Below are 20,886 nucleotides of genomic sequence, written 5' to 3' on the forward strand. Positions count from 1 at the left end.
CCATGAATTCTTCACAACATGACTTTTTCCACAGCAATAATAGGATTTGAAAAAATAAGTCTTCACCAAGCTAAAGTTTTCCTTGGGAGAGATTTTCCACTACAAATGTGTGTACATACAGTGAAGAAGCATGTTATTTCTTTGGAGGGTTTTCTTCTCTACCACTAATTTTTGGATAGTGATCATTAAAATGTGCAGTATCACAAATTAAGATTTCAGACAGAAGTGATAGCGAACTCTAATGGAGTTTTATTTCCAGCAAAACAGTTGTAAATCCTGAAGACTGTTGTTAAAAAAAAGAGTAGAAACTTAGTTCTCAGGCTTCTGCCCCTTGCTACTAATATAGATGGGGCTGCAAGTTAATTAGAAGCTCAGACATATATTTAACAGTATAATTAGTTAAATATAGGATTTAAAAGCTTTTCTCCTGCATCAGCTGAACTTGACTCTGCTACACTTCAAATAAATAACAAAGCTGAATCTTCTCTTTCCAAGTCATACTACTTACAAAATTTAAATTCCTTTGGCATCACCACCAGTGTAAAGTCATGATTCAGTGCAACACAAGAAGGCAGACCGGTGCCAAAACAAATACTTAAAAAAGAAAAATGCACACCAGCAAACTGAGATAGCATTACAATTCAATCTGCTATAAAGCTCCTTCAAACAAAAGGTTTAAGTTAAAAATAATCAAGCGCTTTACCATTATGTACTTCTTACTAGTAAAGCTATGCTGGCTTCTTCTGTGCTTCCACCTTCAATCAGCATTTTAAACACATCTGTTTTGGCTAAAGAGTCTCTTCTAGGGTCAAAGCACAGAAGAAATCATCCCACTTTCCCACATTCCTAGCTGAGCAGCAGCAATGCTTCCCCTTTCTGGATATGCTTCCTTAATTCCCACATCTTTCAGGTGCTCAAGGAACATCAGCCTTCCCATGAGACAGAGGCATTTCTGAAAATGTTACCATTTCAGATTTCTGTTATTCCAAGATTATCATCATGTGTTTAAATGGCAGTCAAAAGATCTGACACCCTCCCCCAAACTTACTTTTGCAGCAGTCAAGTTTTAGTGGTTGAGACAACCTTACCTGGGCTGATTTTCCTGCGAAAGATTCTCCCCTCTCTGGTAACCGTTGTCTGCCACCTGAGTTGTGGACCGCTTAACGATCTGCTTGAGTTCTTGTTCTAGGCGATCCTGGATAGCTTTCACAGTTTCGGGGATTTTTTTCAGCTTGGCCAACCCTTTGATGAGTATGCCCATGAAGACAGTGCTGTTCTCCTCCGGATCCAGTTCCGTATCTTCCTTAATTTCCAGAAGGCTTGTTTCTCGCACTGGAATATATTTAAAAAGTCATAATCCAAGGTTTGAATTATTTAAAACAGCATTTAACACCACACAGAAAAAGCATATAAACTCATCTGCCTTCACCGAACTCCCACTATTTTGAGCGGCCAAGAAGTAAACAAGGAAACCATCAGCACTCAGATTTTTGGGAGCAGAGGGTTTTTTTTTTTGTTTGCTTGGGGTTTGTTCTCTACATAAATACAACAGCCTGCAAATTTGACTGGTTCAGAAATCAGCTAGGAAACTGAGGCAGTCTGTTGCAATTAAGATATCCATGGATGTGAAGGTATTATATCGCTACATATCCTCTGAATACATATCAACGGAGCTAAAAGCCCCGAATTTCTCAGTCAGTTGTTTTTCTTTGAGGTATTCTTCCCAAGACTGGAATTTTCATTATGAGCACTATCTAGCTCAACAGACTTCTGATGAATTCGGCAAAGTTTACACTGCCAAAGTGAAGGATTGTTCGATGTTATCCTATTCTACTTTAATACATCTGTCAAGGGGTTGATGAAGTTACTCAAATCTGTTAGCGAGGCTTCTAGAAAAGAAAAGCTTGAAGAATTAGAAAAGATACTGTGGCTGGGCCCTCCTGGAGTAACTGGGATTGCGTAAGGAGAAATTCTGTTGCTAAGCGACGACAAATAGAACAGCAAGTTTAAGTATGTTCATTAATCAACATTTCTTAATTTACAGATAACACCCAGCAACAACAAAAGGATGTCTCTGTAAAGACTGGGTGAAGTGTCTAATAGATGTACTGAAACACTATCAGGAAGTAAATGTCTTCAAGGCAAACCCAACCAAAGCATCTTGGAAGACCTGCAGTCACATGGCTTGTTGACAGCAGGCGTAACAGCACGTGGACAACCTGCACGAAAGCATGTGGCTGAAGCGCTGCCCTCCACCAGAGCGGTTCCTAACGCAGGAATTAAAAACCAACGGCTGTTTCATCGTGCTTGTACCCAACTCTGATGAGGGCTGTTAGATGGCAGATGACTCGCGTAGCTTCTACTGCTCAACAGATTTTTTTTTTTTAATCAAAACATATACAATCATCCAAGACACTGAATAAACCTCAAATGATCCACCAGAAGGATTTAAATGACATGGCAGAAATGAAAAATGGCTTATCAAAAGGAGCATACAGCCCCATAGCTGTCTGAAGATCTGACGCTTGGAACAGAAGAGCAGTAGCACTGCAAAAGTTAACACCTAAGTAGAGGAAAAAATGTCCCAGAGAGTCCGTACGCTGTCAGTTCATAAACAGCACCATGATAAATAAATAAATAATACTTGTTTCAGTGGCAGTTTACCCCAACCTCCCAGCAGAGATTTGGTTCCCTTTTATCAGTAAAACCCCAAATGCAGCACCCCTAGCTGAAATCACATGCACTGTTTGCATGTATTTCAACCTAGCGAAGTAGCAACGCGGTACGAAAGAGGTAAGGACAGACCTCCCTAGGTCATAAAGAAACTTTTATATAAACATAATTTGGGCTACTTCAGGGGTTAGCTTAAACAAACATATAGAAACAGCCAGAATGCTCCAGTCAAACAAAAACAATGATAATATAGGAGATGCTTAGAACGCACGTAAACTATAATAGCTTTTAAACATTACAGAACAGGATGCACACGCATCTCCGTGCAGAGCTCTCATCTCCTGCACATCTTTCAGCCCCGGAGCCTGCAAAGCACTTTGTGCGCTGTGTATTGCATGCGCGCTCCACCCGCCTTCTTAACGCTCCTGTTATCCTCCAAATGCCATAGCACGCAAACAGGGAGAAGCTGCTCGTCGGAAAAGACGACACTGGAAAAGCTAGAGGAAGAAAGGCTTTTAATTATTGTTTCAAAAAAAAAAAGTGAATAAATATCTTGTTGTTATGAGTTTGATGCATTGAACTTGGACTAAAAAACCTTTCAGAGGCCGGGTTCCTGATACTACGTTGCAGGTGGGCTGCAGATCATTCTTAATATCAGACCAGAGAGGCAGGAAGTCCTACTACATCCAAATGCGAGGAGTGCCTTTAAGGGGACTAAAGGCAGCAGTCTTAGATGAACACGTACATTTTCAAAGAGAGCAAGCCAATCTTAAACTCCCTCATATAGCCAGGACCTTCATTTACATCTCTCGCAAACAACAGCACAGTGAATATTTCAATACCGAATATCAATACACTGGTTTATAAGTTCTACTAGATCTGGTCTTTTGGTAATACTGTAGGGACCATGGTTCCTGCATGTTCTGCCTATAAGAGGCATCCTAAAGAACTTTGGTGTCCCATTTATCTCTAAGACCTGCAGGATCCCAACGCAGTGCAACTGCAAATACTCCTCTCTTCCCATTTTCTCCACTAGAAACAATCTCTTCAAACGTTTAATGTCATCAAGGCGCTATTTGACCACAAGGCTTCCCTTGTCTCTTACCCAGAAAAATCAGAAATCTTACTCCAGAAAAATCAGGCAGACATACACCTACAAAAAAGTTCATCTTTAAAACTGCAATCCCACGTATTATTCTGCACAGGAAGAGGAGCTTCACAGACGAAGGGACATGGCCCTGCAGGTCAGCTTTCAGAACTGAAAGCTTCAGCTGTATTTACTCTGAAACTGAGAATTATATTAACTTTGTCATTCATTTATACTAAGCCAAAAGCACACGACAGTCAAGACTATACCTAGTTTTCTACCTTCATCAATTCCTACCTGTAAAATACATGTTCCTTTAAAGAGTTTAAGATCATTGTGCATTCCGTAAACATGCTTTACCTAAAGAAGTCATGAAAAATTAATAAAAATAACCACGGTAAACATCCAAAGGATAATTTAATTACTCTAAATTGTGAGTTTGCTATTAGATTTGATTAACCTCTTCTCCTTTCTGGTTCATCAAAGAGCAGAGGGGAGAAAATGTACTATTTTAATTAAAAACTGCTCTGTATTATTTATAAAATAATAAAGCTGGAAAATACCAAAGAAAAATTCCATAGGACTTTTTCCAGTAATACCAATAAGTTAATTTTTCTACTCCCTCTTCAGGTGTATAATAAATAAAATATGATGTTGATGAATAAATATTTTGAAACTAAAATTATTAAAATTTCCTTCCTCTTCTCCCTCATATTCACGCATTTAAACTTTGATCTGAAGTTCTATGTCAAAAACACAGCTTCAACATACTGCTTTATTGTCCCACACAAGCTATAAACCCCTGCACCATCTAAACTCATTGCCCATACAAACCATCAGAAATAGAGTGTCCAAAGACTAGCCATTTGACTGAGGCTTTTTGAGATCAGTCTAATACAAAACTTAAATGTTTCTATCTAAACTGCCCTTCTTGGACAACAGTTTTCAGTATCACTTCATGGTCTTGAAGGGGTTCTTATGGCTTCATTCTATCCAAAAAAGACATCAAATAATCTCTGAAAACCATTCAAGCAGCAAAACATTTGAACATGGTTTCTCAATAGCTTCCTAAGACAACAACCTAAAGCTCTCTATCCAGAGTACCATCTTTGCCACATCCTCTACAACGAAACACGGAGCCATTTTCAGAATTTTATATCACTGGAGCTGCATCTGAAAACACACAACTGTGTTTAAGCAATCAAAATTCACATTAAATTTAAATCACTAGAAAGTTGAATCATGTTCATCATTGATTCATCACCTCCACTAACGTCCGCAGTTACCAAGATGGAAATTTCCCCGACGGCTCCCTAGTTTGACGATGCCCTATAAAAACGTCTGCTCCAATTGATGACACCCTAATTTGTATGATTCTGCCATTTCACATGAAAGAAACCTGCTGCAAAAGGCATTTTAATAGCTCCAGTATGATCCACAGAAAAGTCACTGTTGATAACTCATTTAAGCACAGCAGCTACAGAAATGGCTCTTGGGTCTTGTTTTTCATTCCAATGAATAGCCAAAATTTGCTGCTACTTATTACAGAAAATTTCATTAGCTGTGTGCTTTTATGGGCAACTAGTAAAATTTTATGTACTATTTTTCATGATTTATGTCCTTCCAGATAATACCCTTCCTCCCTTCAATCCTTTTAGAGAATAGGATGCAAGTTCATATTATCCCAAAGGCATAATTTGAGATTTGAAGAAACTTCAACTGCTGATTTCTGGTGCAGAAGCCTTGTTTTGACCCATGTGCAGAGGGAACAGGCAACAAATGGACAGCAATTTAAGGAATAAGGCCAATAAAAATTTTGGTCATTTTATCTGCTACACTGACAAGTCCAAAAGAAAATGGTATCTCAGACCAATAACCCCCAGGGCCTAGAACAAATTTTCTCTTCCAAAAACTGTTGTTCACAGTTTCATCCACAATTTTAAGGATGTCACAGAATCACAGAACGGGCAAGGTTGGAAGGGACCTCCAGAGATCATATAGTACAACCCCCTTGCTCAGTAGGGTCACCTACAGCATGTTAGACAGGGTTGCCTCCAGGCACGCCTTGAAGATCTCCACAGAAGGAGACTCCACAACCTCTCTGGGCAACATGTGCCAGTGCTCCGTCACTCGCACAGGGAAGAAATTCCCCCTCACAGTCAGGTGGAACTTCCTGTGGTTCAATTTCTGCCCATTGCCTCTTGTCCTGTCACATGGGACAGCTGAAAAGAGTTTGGCCCCGTCCCCTTGACATCCTCCCTTCAGGTACTTGTACACATTGATCAGATCCCCCCTCAGTCTGCTCTTCCCCAGGCTGAAGAGGCCCAGCTCTCGCAGCCGTTCCTCAAGGGCAGATGCTCCAGCCCTCTGATGATCTTTGTAGCTCTACGCTGGACTCTCTCCAGTAGCTCCATGTCTCTCTTGGACTGGGGGGCCCAGAACTGGACACAGGATTCGAGATGAGGCCTCCCCAGGGCTGAGGAGAGGGGCAGGATCACCTCCCTCCACCTGCTGGTAACACTCTTCCTCATGCACCCCAGGAGACCATTGGCCTTCCTGGCCACAAGGGCACATTGCTGGCTCATGGTCAACTTGTCATCCACCAGCACTCACAGGGCCTTCTCTGCAGAGCTGCTCTCCAGAAGCTCAGCCCCCACCTTGTACTGGTGCCTAGGGTTATTTCTCCCTAGGTGCAGCACCCTGCACTTGCCCTTGTTGAACATCAGGAGGTTCCTCTCTGCCCAGCCCTCCAGCCTGTCCAGGTCTCTCTGAATGGCAGCACAGCCCTCAGGTGTGTCAGCCACTCCTCCCAGCTTGGGATCACCAGCAAACTTGCTGAGGAGGCACTCTGTCCCCTCATCCAGGTCATTGATGAAGAAGTTGAACAGGCTGGGACCCAGTACTGAGCCCTGGGGGATTCCACTAGCCACAGGCCTCCAGCTGGACTCCGCACCACTGACGACGACCCTCTGAGCTCTGCCTTTCAGCCACTTCTCAATCCACCTCACTGTCCACTCGTCTAACCCACACTTCCTGAGCTTCTCTAGGAGGATGTTATTGGAGAGAGTGTCAAAAGCCTTGCTGAAGTCAAGGTACACAACGTCCACTGCTCTCCCCTCATCTACCCAGCCAGTCACTCCATCACAGAAGGCTATCAGGTTGGTTAAGCAGGATTTCCCCTTGGTGAATCCCTGCTGCCTACTCCTGATCACCTTCTTTTCCTCCATATGTCTGGACATAACATCCAGAATGAGCCGTTCCATCCCCTTTCCTGGGATGGAGGTGAGGCTGACGGGCCTAGAGTTGCCTGTGTCCTCCTTCTTGCCCTTTTTGAAGACTGGAGTGACATTGGCTTTCTTCCAGTCCTCAGGTACCTCTCCAGTTCTCCAGGACCTTTCAGAGACGATGGAGAGCAACCTGGCAACAACATCCGCCAGCTCCCTCAGTACCCGTGGATGCATCCCATCAGGGCCCATGGATTTGTGAATGTCAAATTTGCCCAGAAGATCTCCAATCCTATGTTGCTCTGGATGCTAGCTCTCTAAAAGCTGACATTTTAATCTGACATGGCTGTTCCCAGATCCACTGTAATGTTTCTTCATAGGAAATTAAACTGACTCCGTAAGCTATGTCCAAATTCCTCCAATACAGGTCAGCATGAAAACTGAGTCTCTAACCAAAAAACGCATGGGAGTCTCCTATCTTCTTTTGTGACTGCATACAGGAACATCTAAAGAAATTCTACAGGAAGACAGACTGAAGGATATCTTTTGGCTTTCCTCACATGGACTTAGTCTCCTTGATTTTCTCTTGCCAAAAAACATATACACAAACTACATGAATCATTGCTTAGCATCTAACCAGAACATGATCCGTTAGTGAGGACCTGTGAGAGAAAGCATGGCCCTGCAAAAACAAAAGTTACACCATAGGCTTTCATATTTATTGTACTGTTGAAAAGCATTCTTAAACTACACAGACAGGTTGCTTTTTCATTATCCTTGGCATAAAAATTTACCTCAAGACAATCAGAAAAAACTCGCCTTTTTATGCAGTACTGCAATGATAGATTGGGGGGGGGGGAAATCAGACTCACTGCTGGATTCCCATCCTCTTCCAATTAAGCCCTCAGTTGGATTTATGCAAATGCAAAATGGCTAACAGGACAACTCAAGTTTAGTGAGGGGATCATTTAACTTTTAGTACAAATGATGATCAAGAAAGTCACCCAGCTGGTATATCAGATCCCCAGGTGAGGTTAATAAGAACAAAAAAAAAAAAAAAAAAAAAAAAAAAAGAAAAGAAAAAAAAAAAGGAAAATGAAAAACCTTTAAAGTGGAAGCAACTGTGACAATAAACAGAGAATCCCACGCTGGCATTTTCACAACCATTAAAACTGGCCCCTAAAGCTCTGGGTCCTGTAGGTATTTCACAAGCCTAACTCCACAGGTCATCACAATTTTTGGCCAACATAGACGTACTTACGTTCTTAATGAAATGGTGCCTGGAGTAGTAACTGGACTTGATCTTAGAAATCACCACACCACTCAGACCTACAAGCTTTATTTTCCTCTTACAGCTGAGATGCACGGGTGACTGAATTATACTATCTGCTCCATTTAGCATAAAATGTACTTGTCCTGTCAACAACAATATTCATTGTTACCACCTCAGCTTGTGGTTTGTTGAGTTTCTATGAAGAATCATCTCAAGCTTTTAGGCAACAGAGCTCTTGGCCCTGCTGGTACACTGGGTGAGGACATTTTATGGTTCCAGGAAGCCCTGGCAATACAGTAACCTTCATAAATACTCCTCAGAGTACACAAAGTTCAAGCAGATAAATATAACTTAAAAGTGAATTTATTTCTCTGAACTGATAGGAAGGGAAAAATGTTACTGGTGAACTGCCATACCTACAATCCTCAGATGAACATTACCGAAGGTTTTCTTTATTTTAAGTTCCGCAGGATCTGTTTTAATTTCCTTATAACGACTCTACAGCACAGGATAACATCTCCCTTGGGAAGTGAATGCAGAAAGGGACTCCAAATCTTGGCATCTTCTTTCCTCAGATGGGTCGAATGAGTCAGTGCTTTATAATGCCATGCATTGATACGCACGGCCACTTTTTGCTTCATCAACAACAAGCCAAAGAACTTAAATGACTAAAAGGCAGGAACAGCTTTCCTTATGCATACACATAAGTATTTTCTAGTAGTTCTATAATCCTAGAAAAGGTTACTTCTAAATAAAATTCTCTGGAAAAAATATACATAAGTACATTGTGCACTCGACATAAGACCATATGCATATTTTATACTAATCAAGTGTTACATCCTACATCTTTCCCAGTCTGAGGGACACTTGCCCAGCACTTTGCTGCATGGTAGAGAGTGAAAGGAAAAGGTACATAAGAGATCGCTCTAGTGCTTTGGGTATGAACAGCAAGAACAGATCTGCAGAAACGAGAAGCTTGATGACAGATCCTCAACTGACCTATACCAATTTACAGTAACTGAGGATAAGGCCATCAGAGTCTTTGTTTCCAGGCATTTGGGGGTCTAAGGAGCTGTATCATTTTATGCTTACAAACAGCCTAGATCTGTGAAATACCTAAAAATCGGGAAAAGAGATCTGTAATACCGTCAACACTGCATTAAGCAAATAAAATTAGAATTTGCAGATTTAGAGAAATCTCAAGTGAGTCAGAAAACATACCTAGCTCTATACTAAGAGTACTAGTATCACTTCTTGTTCTGTTATCACAGCACCTAAACACACTGTCTTCTCTCCTCATACACGTAAATAGTGCCTGGCAAGTTGTGGGGGAAAACATCAAAATAAAATAAATAAATAAATAAATAAATAGCCTTTCTATTTGAAAATACTATCTTGCTGTTTGTGTAAGAACAGATGTCTGAATGGCCCAGTGTAAGCAAATCCCAAACCTCCCTCTTCCAACTGGAGAAAATACATTTAATAGCGGTCCCATATCCTCCTGTTAAATATGAGACAGTAGAAAAGAATTTTGGCCTCCTCTCTGCCAGAAAATGTAATCAAGTATCTTGCACTTTGCACTCCCCTTACAGGAAAGGCATCCTTCACATGTTGGTTTACCTGCCTCTCTCATGTAACTCAAATCACTCATGATTTATAGAAAATGCCTTAGAAAAGCTGGTAAACATGGTTGCCACGTGGGTAGTCCTGGTTTATTTTCAGCTCATTTTGGAGAAGTTTTTGTCAAAATCTGAGATTTAGATTTGGTTCCAACTCCGATAACACAAGCAATTTTGTTCCTTCAAAACTGAAGTTGAACATTTTTGGTTCTGCTTCATTGAAGATTTCTGTAATCAACAACTATGAGTCTGTATACCAGATGACACTGGTTTTTCCTAGACAGCATTGTTATCAAAGTCATAACCATAGTGGGCAAGACCATCACAGACAGGCAGAGTTAGTTCAATGCAAGACCTCTGCACTGGAAAACAGTGCAGTAAACTTGAACTGGCCTCTGCTCAAGTGAAAAGGCAGTACCTAAAACAGGCACCCTGGCATCGGTGTTGTGGAGCCCTGGGCTCTGTACAAAGTAGGATTCCTTTGGACTTTGCTTTACAGATAAAATTTCAGTAGTTTAGTATCTACACTAGAACAAAGTATTTATCTTTACAAATAGATTTGCACTGGCTGTAGGTGGGAAAAAAAGCTTCTCGGTCAGCTTCGGACAGTAATGAACCAGTGCCAATCTCGGACATGATGAGGACTGGCCAGACTGTGGAAACCTTCAAAGGTGAAAAGTATCAATAAAATTGTTTTCAAAGCCTACTTAAAGTTGTTATTATGCTAGCAATATAATATTTTATATATATATACGCACACACACACATACACATAAATAAATATATATAAAAAAAATCAACCAAAAAAACACTAAGGATAGTGAAAAACAGGATAGGATTTCCACTCTCCAATAGGTGCAGCTCTTGCTGTCTATTCCCCTCTGAAGACTTGAGACAACTCTCCATAACTTCAGGATTTTTTTTCTTTTTCTTTTTTTTTTTTTTTAATACTATACAGAGGATTAACATTTTAGGGTGGAAAATAATCAACAATAGCAGACACAACATGCAACTCACTCACAAGGAAGTAAGTTAACGTTACAGCAGTGGGACTGGGACTTGGGTTTTTTGTGGTTTATATTGCAGCTCCTGAATCATGTGATATTTGGTAAAAAATGAACTGAACTTCTCACTGATCACAGGGGAAAAAAGGGAAAAAATTAAAAGGAACTCTGTTCTCTCTCCCCCCCCCCCCCCCCCCCAAGAATTTTCTCATGGTTTTTCTATTCCAGCATTCCATGACAAAGCTGCAGCCTCAGCCAGGAAAACCTGTGCTGGCATGGTGCAAATGACCCCTCACAAACCTCTGCTACACAGAAATACAGCCTAAGACTCAGAGTGAGCCAAGTTGTACAGGAATGTGGCTAAGAGACAATATCACTATGAGAGTAAAAGAAGAGAACGATCAATCCAAAGGGTTTGAGACTAGGAAGCAAACATGACAAGAGAAAAAGAGAAACAAACAGATGCAAAATGGACAAAAGAGTTAATAAGGAGAAAAAGAGAAGGAAGGATTCTCTCCATTTGAGAAGGAGGGAAAGTGCAATTTTTTTTTTTTTTTTTTTTTTTGGAGGGGTGGAGTTATATTAATATATGTAGGTCACTTATTCAGTCTTCATTTTACTCCTCTGTTAAACAAGACATCCCAGTTACTAATCCGCCAAAACAATACAAGGTTTAATTCCCAATCTCTGCAGTATTTTCAAATCCTCATACAAAAGAGGCAATAAAACTCAGTATTTCACCTATTAGGGTCCGTTGTAGCAACAGTTCTACAAAGATCACCACAAGGTTCACCTTGTGTATAGGAAGACCTCTCATCAAATTTAGTTTCCACAAGGAAAAGCTTTGATCTTTTGGCACAACAAAATGCTTCTGCATTAAAAGATGTAGAAGGGATCTCTGTAGGCAAAGAGAATTGACTGCAGTTCTCTGCCCTGGTGAGGATATCAGGGCACAACAACACTAAGAAAGTACAGAAAATGAAGTGAAATTAATTGAAGTAGCCCAAAAAACCTAAGTTCTGACTAAGTTCTACTCCTGGCTACACCGTTCATGTGTTTTATGATCTTGGGAAATCACTTCATATGTTTTTTGTCTCAGGACCTCCCACCATCTCCCATTCATGAAAAGGGGATCAAACACCATTACTCCTTGCAAGAACATCTGGAGATCTAAAAATTAAGTATAGTAGGAAGGTGTATGATTAAATACTTACTGCTGGAGCTTCCAGGAGTACCAAACTGGGACGCATCAAGGAACTTTCGTGGTGTAGACAAGTTAGTAACATCCATAAGAGGTACAGAAGAGGCATCTTTCACAAGGGAACTGGGTAAGGGGAAAAAATAGTAAAGCAAACAATTTACTATTATTTGCAATCCTAGTTCCTTAGAAGAATATTTATTTCTTAAACTCGTTAATCTAAGCAATAGAAATAGACCTGTAACAGCAGACAGCTGAGATACAAGAGGTTTACAAAACCTAAATTAAAGCACAAGTCCACAGATAGATACATGTGAGTGGGTGTGTTATATATACCTTTAGGGGGGAAGGGGGAAACCCACAAAGCAATGAGGCAACATTAGCAGATCAAAGAAAAAATCTGGAAGCCCAGGACCCCTCTAAATTTAACAGGACTCTAGGCTTGTCTGACTGGTGGCAGCAGCAGGATCAGGGCACAAACACATTGCAGTTTGCCACATCATGTGTCTGTGCATCTCTAAGAGAACACACAGGGCAGGACAACTATGCAAGAGAACATATGAAGCCTCTCCATAAAAGAAAAGAAAGTACTTATCTATCTTAAAAGGATGCCGTTCACCTCCAGCACAATTTACCCATTTTAGCATAATAATAAATAGACATGGAATAATTAAAGATCTTTGTGGGGAAACCACATACTGAGGAGAAGAGACACTCCCATTTCCATGGCTTCTGTCAACCACTGAATCCTGCAAGCTCCCACTAAAAACCTCCATCCTTTCTCTGCCCTTCAAATTCCTGTTCTGTGCACACGTACATGCAACCCTTTCTAAATGAATCTTCGTACTCAGAAAGGAAAATCTTTCTACTTGGTTGTTTCCATAATAAATTCACATAGTATTATTTGCCAAGAATGTGTCGTGCTGCCCCAGATGCATAATGAAAGGCATGAAGCTGAACGTGGTAGGGGAACACCAGCAAGAAATCATCCTTTTTTTTTTTTTTTTTTTTTTTTTTTTTTTTTTTGGAGAAAGTGGAGAGAGCTCCTGTTTGGTATGTTCCTTTAGAGGTCAGAATACATATCAAACCTTGCACAGTCAAGGGCTAAACTTACTAGCCTGCAGAAGAATCATGTGTACTCTCTACACCCACAGTCCCAAGTCTTAAAGGATTACCTGGGCATTCCACCTCAGCAACGTTAAATACAAACACACTTAAAAGGAATACAACAAATAACTTCAATCGTAATTGCATCCTGGTCCCCAGCCAGTCTAGAGTAGCATGCTAAAATGAAGCAACAAGACTGTACTTGATCCAGGAGCTCAGATTATGAAGTATCAATGATGCACAACAGGGAATGTGGGGAAAAAAAGACAGAAAGGAAAAGATTAGGGTCCCTGCAGCAGGCAAACAAAACTGCAAGTTAATTAGCAAATACATAGCTTGGGTACAGCAAAGCTTTTTTATGTTTTTAATTAAGAGGATGAGTAAGGAAGAGATTGAAGTCTTGCTAACAACCCTCCTTCCTAAAATTTTTAAATTCAATCAGTCCTTTATTTCCTAAATTTAATGCAACTTACTATCTCTCCTTTTGAGTAAGCACTTTCTCCTTCTTTCTCGTAACACAATGCTAGTTTATCTCTTCTCTGCATCTCTATCATATGCTGTCTCCCCTTCTGCTTCCTGCCCTTATTACCTCTCCTACTCTATAAAAGTTACTGTCCAAAGCTCTGCTTCTCTTTTCTAGCCCATGTCTTCCTTCCCAACAACTCCTCTATGCCCTTAAACTTAGAATTTGCAAGATTAGACCCAAAGAAACCCCAGATATCTATTTTTGAGGCAAGTTTCCACTGATCAGAGGCACCACCACATAAGAAGTCTCAACACCTTAAGAATACATATAATAGAGCCAAGACTACTCAGACACCTGAAAACTGCAGGCTTTGGTTAGTAACCTTATGGTTAGCTAGAAGTCTTTTAAGTCTAGGCAGTTTGCTAGATAAGATGAATAATTCTTCCCTGTGTTCTTCTCTTTGCTCGACCTCAGCCATGCTGATCAGAGCACTCAGAGGGAAGGTGTATGCATCACAGAAGGAAAAGAATGCAAAAAGGAACCAACTTTGCTATAATTCTGTGGGAAGCAGCAAAAAACCCAACAGAATCGCTTAGCAAAGGCAGAACTAGAACAGACTGTTCACAAGCTCAAAAGCGTATCAGCATACTTTGTTTTTTATGTTCTTCACAGCCATGAGTGCTAGGAAGCAGCTTGCCAACTTACCCTCAAAATGAAAGGGTGAGGCATAAAGTCAATGACATTTTCTGCTTGTGAAGGGGGAAGTGTTGCCCTCTTCCCTTTCTAGCCCTCAGTAAGCATCACACTAAACCAACCTTATTCTCCCTTTCTCCTTGTTGCGTTGTCCCACTCGGTTAGTTGATTTGATGTAAAGATGACGGTGTAACTCATCTATCAGGACCAAATGCATGTTCATCTTCTTACTGTGGAGCTCCAGCCTCAGATCACTCAATCCCTCCACCTGAAGAAGGGGACCCTCCAAAGAGTCCACTGCTGACACCTGGAAGACACATGGCAATTTTTAAAGGTCACTTGCTTCATCTTTGATCAATGCTCCACTCTTCTGATCTTTCCAAATATCCTCACAGCTTTTTCCTCTGGTTAGAAGAATGTCTGAATACCATGACGATTCTATCCAAACATAAGCGTACAAAAGGTTTAAGTATTTCTTTGTTTATATTCCTACAAGAAAAGCAAACATACAAAAAGGATCAGAGATCCAAACAGCTCATACTTAATAAACAATCTTCAAATATTTTGAACATATGTATAAAGCAAGGTATTTTAAACACCTTTTGTTAAATAAAATCAAAGTACAAGGTATCATAAAAAAAAGAGGATCACCAAGTGGAAAAGTGCTGGAAAAAGATACTGGCAATGATGCTTGATTATCCTTATTCTTTTCATTACAGCAACACTAACAAAATATTATTCTATTTCTATAGATGGGGAGAAGTGGCTTAAGTTTTATTTGTCTGAAGTGATACTGTGACATACCTGAAAAAGTGTAGGAGTCCTCATTTGCTAGCCTGAAGAAGTGCTTTATCATATAACTACACAATGTAAATCAACACAGTCAGCAGATTAATGATGAAAGCTCTTGCCAGTTCAAAGTACTATTGCTACTTCAAAGCACTTTTCAACTCTAAAGAGATTTTTTTAAAAAAATGCTTGATTATTACACCTCAGATTGAGGGAAATTTTTTTACAGAAGCAACAGCCTAACAGGTTGGGATCTAGGCATGCAAAAATGTAAACAGGCTTTAGGTAATGTTCTCCCCAGTGTCCTTCAGTAGTGACTGTCTGAGATCTAGTTGGTTCTGGAATGAAAAACTCAACTAGTTTCCATTTATACCCTAAAAATGAACACAGATAAGTGCTACTGAGAATGACAAGTTAGTGCATTAAAGCAACATTATCAACTTGCATCTCACCGAGTTTACTTGTTTTTCTAAATATTTGAGAACTTCCACAGTTATTTAAGAAACATGCCATTCCTCTGCAGTGTCTAAAACAGCACTGCTGTTTTAAATAACTAGACATAACAGTGAAAGCTCACTTGTTTTACTGACCATCATCCTCCACACAGAGATAAGCAGAGATTTTAAAAAGATATTTTAAAATAATTCATTCCCCTAAAAATCAAAGATACTATTACTGAAATAAGATATTTGCTTACACTTCAGGATTTAAGTTGATAGTGAACCTATCACCTGAGCATAAAAATGCAAAGCATAAAAGATGCAATCAGCAGACAGCCGAGCTAAGGTCTGGTCCCTTAACACCAGTAAATAGTAACAATAGTGAAATAATATACATCAGTATTGGGTCACTTTGTTTGCCTTGGAGTCAAGAATGACCCTGACTATAGCTTTGGGCCAATGAGACTTTTTAATATAAAAAGTAGCTTCTAAGAAGAAACTGCATTTTCTTCTGCCTGAAAAATCTCACCGAGTCCCTAACTACGAAATTCTCGTCTCTTCATGGATGATCAAGGCTTGCATTTGGTAGAACTAAGTACAAGCAATAATTTTATCTCCATCCTTTGGCCAGTGGAAGTTTACCGCAGTCCCAAAGGTACCAAAACAGGCAAAACCCCTGCCACGTTAGGAGAGCCATGGGCATTCACTGCAGCCCAGGAAGCGGCCAGCAATTTCATCAAAGCACCAACAAAACCCGGACTAACGTTTGTCAAAATGAGAAGTGGAGAGATGAAAATACAGTGAGGAAAGAAGAGAAGAACTGAAAGCAAAGAAGAAAAACACATTTTTTAAAAAGAAGGAGGGGGGTCCAAAATATCCAGGAAAAGTAATATTTAAAACATATGCAACAAAAATCTAAAACTTCTGTCTTCCACTCAGATCACTCAGTTCTTTTTTTATATTCCCAGTTTCTAAAAAGTTAGTTACAAAATTAATCGTTAAAATCAAGAGGCAGCTCTGAAACGTGCCTTTTGAAAAGCAAACACAACACTAAATCATTTACTATTGCCAATAAAAAGACCTGTTAGGTAACGAACTTCCTTCTTCCAGAAAGGACAGCAGTTTCAGGGGGCTTGGGGGCTGTTTTGGGTTGCACTGGGTTTTTCGATCTCAAATTGAGGGAAATTTCGACAGTCTCTGTGACACTTTGTATTGGCAGTCGGAGAAGCTGGAAGCTGTGTCCTCGGTAAGTGCCACTTCCGCAGCGGCTGGACTCCGCAGGTAAACACCACAGGCGAGTTTCCGTGCCAGGCACGCTCGGAGCCTTTTAGCTTAATGCAGCCACACTGCAGCAACCCCTCACTTAACCACTGTTTTCTTCTCCAGTATTTCATTTCCCAATACCACCAATTACCAAGGCAGAGCTCAAGAGAAAAGCTTTTACGTTCAGAACAGTTTGGGTCTGGAAAATAACCAGAGGCTCAAGCCAAGCTCATGGAAGAGAAGGTAAGGGCTCCAGCTGACAGAAGTCACCACCGCTACAGACATTACATAAAAACAATTTTCCCTTGTGTACTTTCACTTACATAATAATGTTTTAAGCACTAGCAACATGTAAGCTATAGAATAGCACCCTAGCTTATATTTCAGAATAGAAAAAAACAGTATCTTTTTCTAATTTGTGTGCTGTATAACTTACCATAGAGTGGGAGTATAAGCAACTAAACATGACGTAGAGATGTCTACACAGCATGCACAAAATGAAAAACTGTCTAAAGATGGATTTGAAAATACAACCGCTATGAGAAAGACACTGTCAGGCTTGTATTTCACTCCCGTGCCCTGGGAAAGATCAGCTCGCATAACTCTGCTGCTCATTTTCAGCAAATAATCAAATTATCATTGCTGCGTTCTGAATCAAAAAGCTTTGTTGTCTGCAAATGGAGAGATTAAGAGTTAACACAGGTGGACGTACGTGAAGTGGATGCAATAAGTGAAGAGGAAGAATAATAATATTAGCTCTATTGGCTATGTGGAAATACAAGCAGAGGTAATTTAAAGCTGGCTTTATTCAAGTCCAAGGGTACATCTAAGTCACGCGTATAAGATGGTCAATGATCCTGAGGAACAGTACGGTTACCGAGGAACTTGGAAGATCACCCTGAGGTGCCAGGTGCCAGCGAGCGCACCCAACGCAGGCAAGAGGAGCAAGGGGAGGCCCGGGCACCGCGAGCAAGAGCAGAAAGCAGATCAGGTGAGCGGGAGAACATGTACGGCACAGCACAGAACAAAGTACCAACCCGAAACAGCACAACACAAATACTCCTTGAAAACGTACTGCTGCTCCTCAGGCTAGCAGTGATTCCTCCAACTAAAGAGGAATTTTATTTAGGTGAAAAACTTCCCATTTCTGGATCTATTGTTTTTTATTGCAGATACTGCTGCAAATAAGGTTAACCCTCCACAAGGGTGTATCCGAGCCATGAAGTTCAGTGGCGGTAACTACTACATCCAATAACGAGAAACTCTGCAGAACAGCCTCAAATTTAATTCATTTTGTTCTTTGCAGACTGCAGGAGGAAGCCTGTTGGATAATGAAGATTAAGGATGTCATAAAACATAAAACAGAATCACATTTAATTAGACTTTTTCCCCTTCTCATCTGCAGCTTAGACTACATTTTTAAAGTAGTTCCCTAGGCTTTTTTTTTTCCACTCCTATTACATACTGTGTATTATTCATACTAACAAAAGCACTAATAGATGTAGAATTGTTTATAGAAGGGAGGCGCTATCTCATCACTACAGGTTAAGACTGATAATAGAATAGCAGCTTTTTTCAGAGAACCTGAAAATCAGAAAATCAGACACGTGGAAAAGGACTATATGACAGGTTCAAGTGTCCAGCAGAAGTGCCTGAGGATCCTTTAAGCCTCTTTCTCCCATCTGCCTGGCTCAGGAAAATGAAAATGAAATAGTGATGGGGAGGGGGTGCTTGCACTGTGTTTGGGGACCTGCACACAAAGGTATCTTTACATAACAGAATCCAACATTTTCCTTTTGCTAGAGGTAGAGGCAAGGAGAAGAGACATAACAAAAGGAAACGGTTGGAAGGTGAACACAAACAAACAGCTCTATGCTCTTCAATGAAAGCCATTTTCCAAGGGCAAATCGTGCCAAAGGAAGCGGTAGATATCCCTCCCCTCCTGCTTTCCTCCCCACTAATCTGGGCCTCTCATTGAAAGCCCTACTTAAATAAATAGTGAAGTAATAAAAAATATTACCTCTACTAGAGTAGAACTTGGATTAGTTGATCCAATAGTTATTTCTGAAGTTAAAATTTGCTTACATGTAAAGTACACTAATAAGCAGTGGCCCTTTAGAAAATAAGGATCAACAAAACAAGTAAACAACTTGAAAAACCACCACCTAAAAAAACCCCACAAGTTTATGGGAAAATAATTGTGGCACAGAACCACTATGCAGCTTGTTTAAAGGCCGCCCACGTAGAGCTTAATTGCCTTAAAAAGAAAAAGTAGTTAAACACTTGCCTCTTATCCAATTTGGAGGGGTTTAATTTAGCATTTTAGAATATACTATAAACTAAGTACTAGCAACATATTTGTGAATTTTTTTTGCCTAATTTTGGCCAAAGGTTTTCAATCTGTTTGCAATTTAAGCTACATGTTTCCTTAAAAGCTTTTTCAAGATTATTTTAGACTTCAGAAAGCACTGTCAGATAAGTGCAAAGAGAGGGGACACATTTTTAATTTTAGACCTCCACAATCCTGGAAGTCTACAAGTAGAAATAAAATGAAAACCCTCAACTAGCCCCTTCTTCTGGGAGGAAAAAAAAAATAAATAAAAAATAGAATAATGGCTGGTCAGAGCAGGAAACAGGATGACTTCCCATTCGGGATGCCAGCCTATTCTCCGTGCAGACAACAGATAAGAAAACACAGAGAACACATAACCTAGAAAGGTTAAAAGAAAACAATGCAATAGGTCACAATTTGAAGAAAAAAAATTAAAAAAGTCAAGTCATACACAAACACAATATGACAAAAGAAAAAAAAAACAAAAAAAAAAACCTAAACCTCTGAATAAAACTGCAAATAAATAGCAGCAGTCTAGGGGATTTCAACTGCCTGGCTGGATGAATAAAGAAAACGCTGACATTTAAAAGGGAGAGAATTGATTTACTGCTTTTATAAGGAACTCACTTTCCAAAGGTATAGGAAAGAAAAAAGAGTAATAGATAGTTTAAATCTAAAAATAGATTTAAACATGATCCAAACAAGCAGTTCCACTGAATTCAATGTACATCTGACTTGCACAAGATAAGGATTTAACCTGGAAAGTTTGCCAGGTTGCTTCCAGTAAGGAGCCGTACGGTATTCAGAGGCCCATTCCTGGGATTTTGCATCTGGCAAAAAGGCAAAGCAGCTAAAAATGATGTCTATTTAAAGAACGTAACAGCGATAGTTTTAAGAGCAGATGTAGCACCCCTGCTCAAACATGCTGAAGCAACCCACGCTGGAGTAGGCATGCTAAGGATGGGGGAAACCTGGAAAAGCCAAGTGCTGCAGAAGCAAAGAGCAGCAGAGAAGAAGCAAAGAGTAGCAGAAAGAAACGCTTACACGTTTGACACCAACCTTCTACACCACTCGTCGCCTCACTGGAAGAGCTGGGACAGACTGAGCACAACCCATGGAGAAAAATATGTAAGCTGAGACCATGAAGGGAAGGAAAAGTGGTTGGCTTCAGTTCAGGCTGGGAAAGGAGGAAGAAAGTTGTTGACCCGAGTGTATTTATGTCATGTATGTATCTATCGTTACTGAAAGGCGGCCACTTCTATGGCAGCTGGCATACAGCACAGCACCTAACCCCGAGAAGGGGAGCATACGCGAAGGTTAAGAAATAAGGCATTAACTAAAAATTGTGTTAACAGAGCAGAAGGGTTTTCCCGAGAATCCAACTCCAGCAAGCTGAACTCCACAACTCTACCTTCTAAATCAATCAACCCGAGCCCTTCGGCCTTGCCTTTTCTTTACAAATTTCAGTGTTATAAGATAAAAATACGGAGGTGATCTACCAGATGATGGAGCAATTTCCATACCTTGAAGTATTGCTTTAATTATTGTATGCATTATACTTTTTTTTAATCTTTTATTGATTAGAGTCTGCTCCTGCCTTATGAAAACACTGAAACAAACCTGTTATAAGCACGTTAACAGAAAGTGCAATCGTCCTCTATTTTTCCTACGTGCTTATGTAAACAGCAATGACCTGCTCTAACATATTACTTTCCTTT

At 40.2% G+C, this 20,886-nt stretch overlaps 1 protein-coding gene across 2 annotated transcripts in view; it reads right to left on the reverse strand.

The window, feature by feature from the left end:
- EXOC4 (exocyst complex component 4) overlaps positions 1-20,886 on the reverse strand; it is a 372,538-nt gene that overhangs the window by 317,484 nt on the left and 34,168 nt on the right. For both annotated transcript variants that reach the window (XM_062580328.1, XM_062580320.1), the window contains exons 4-6: positions 14,467-14,651; positions 12,095-12,204; positions 1,089-1,332 (exon numbers count right to left, since the gene is read on the reverse strand). In XM_062580328.1, coding sequence (XP_062436312.1) covers positions 1,089-1,332; positions 12,095-12,204; positions 14,467-14,651 — 539 coding nt within the window. The remainder of the gene's footprint in view (positions 1-1,088; positions 1,333-12,094; positions 12,205-14,466; positions 14,652-20,886) is intronic.

The sequence above is a fragment of the Rhea pennata genome, chromosome 1 (assembly GCF_028389875.1).
Source record: "Rhea pennata isolate bPtePen1 chromosome 1, bPtePen1.pri, whole genome shotgun sequence".
Classification (NCBI taxonomy): Eukaryota; Metazoa; Chordata; class Aves; order Rheiformes; family Rheidae; genus Rhea; species Rhea pennata.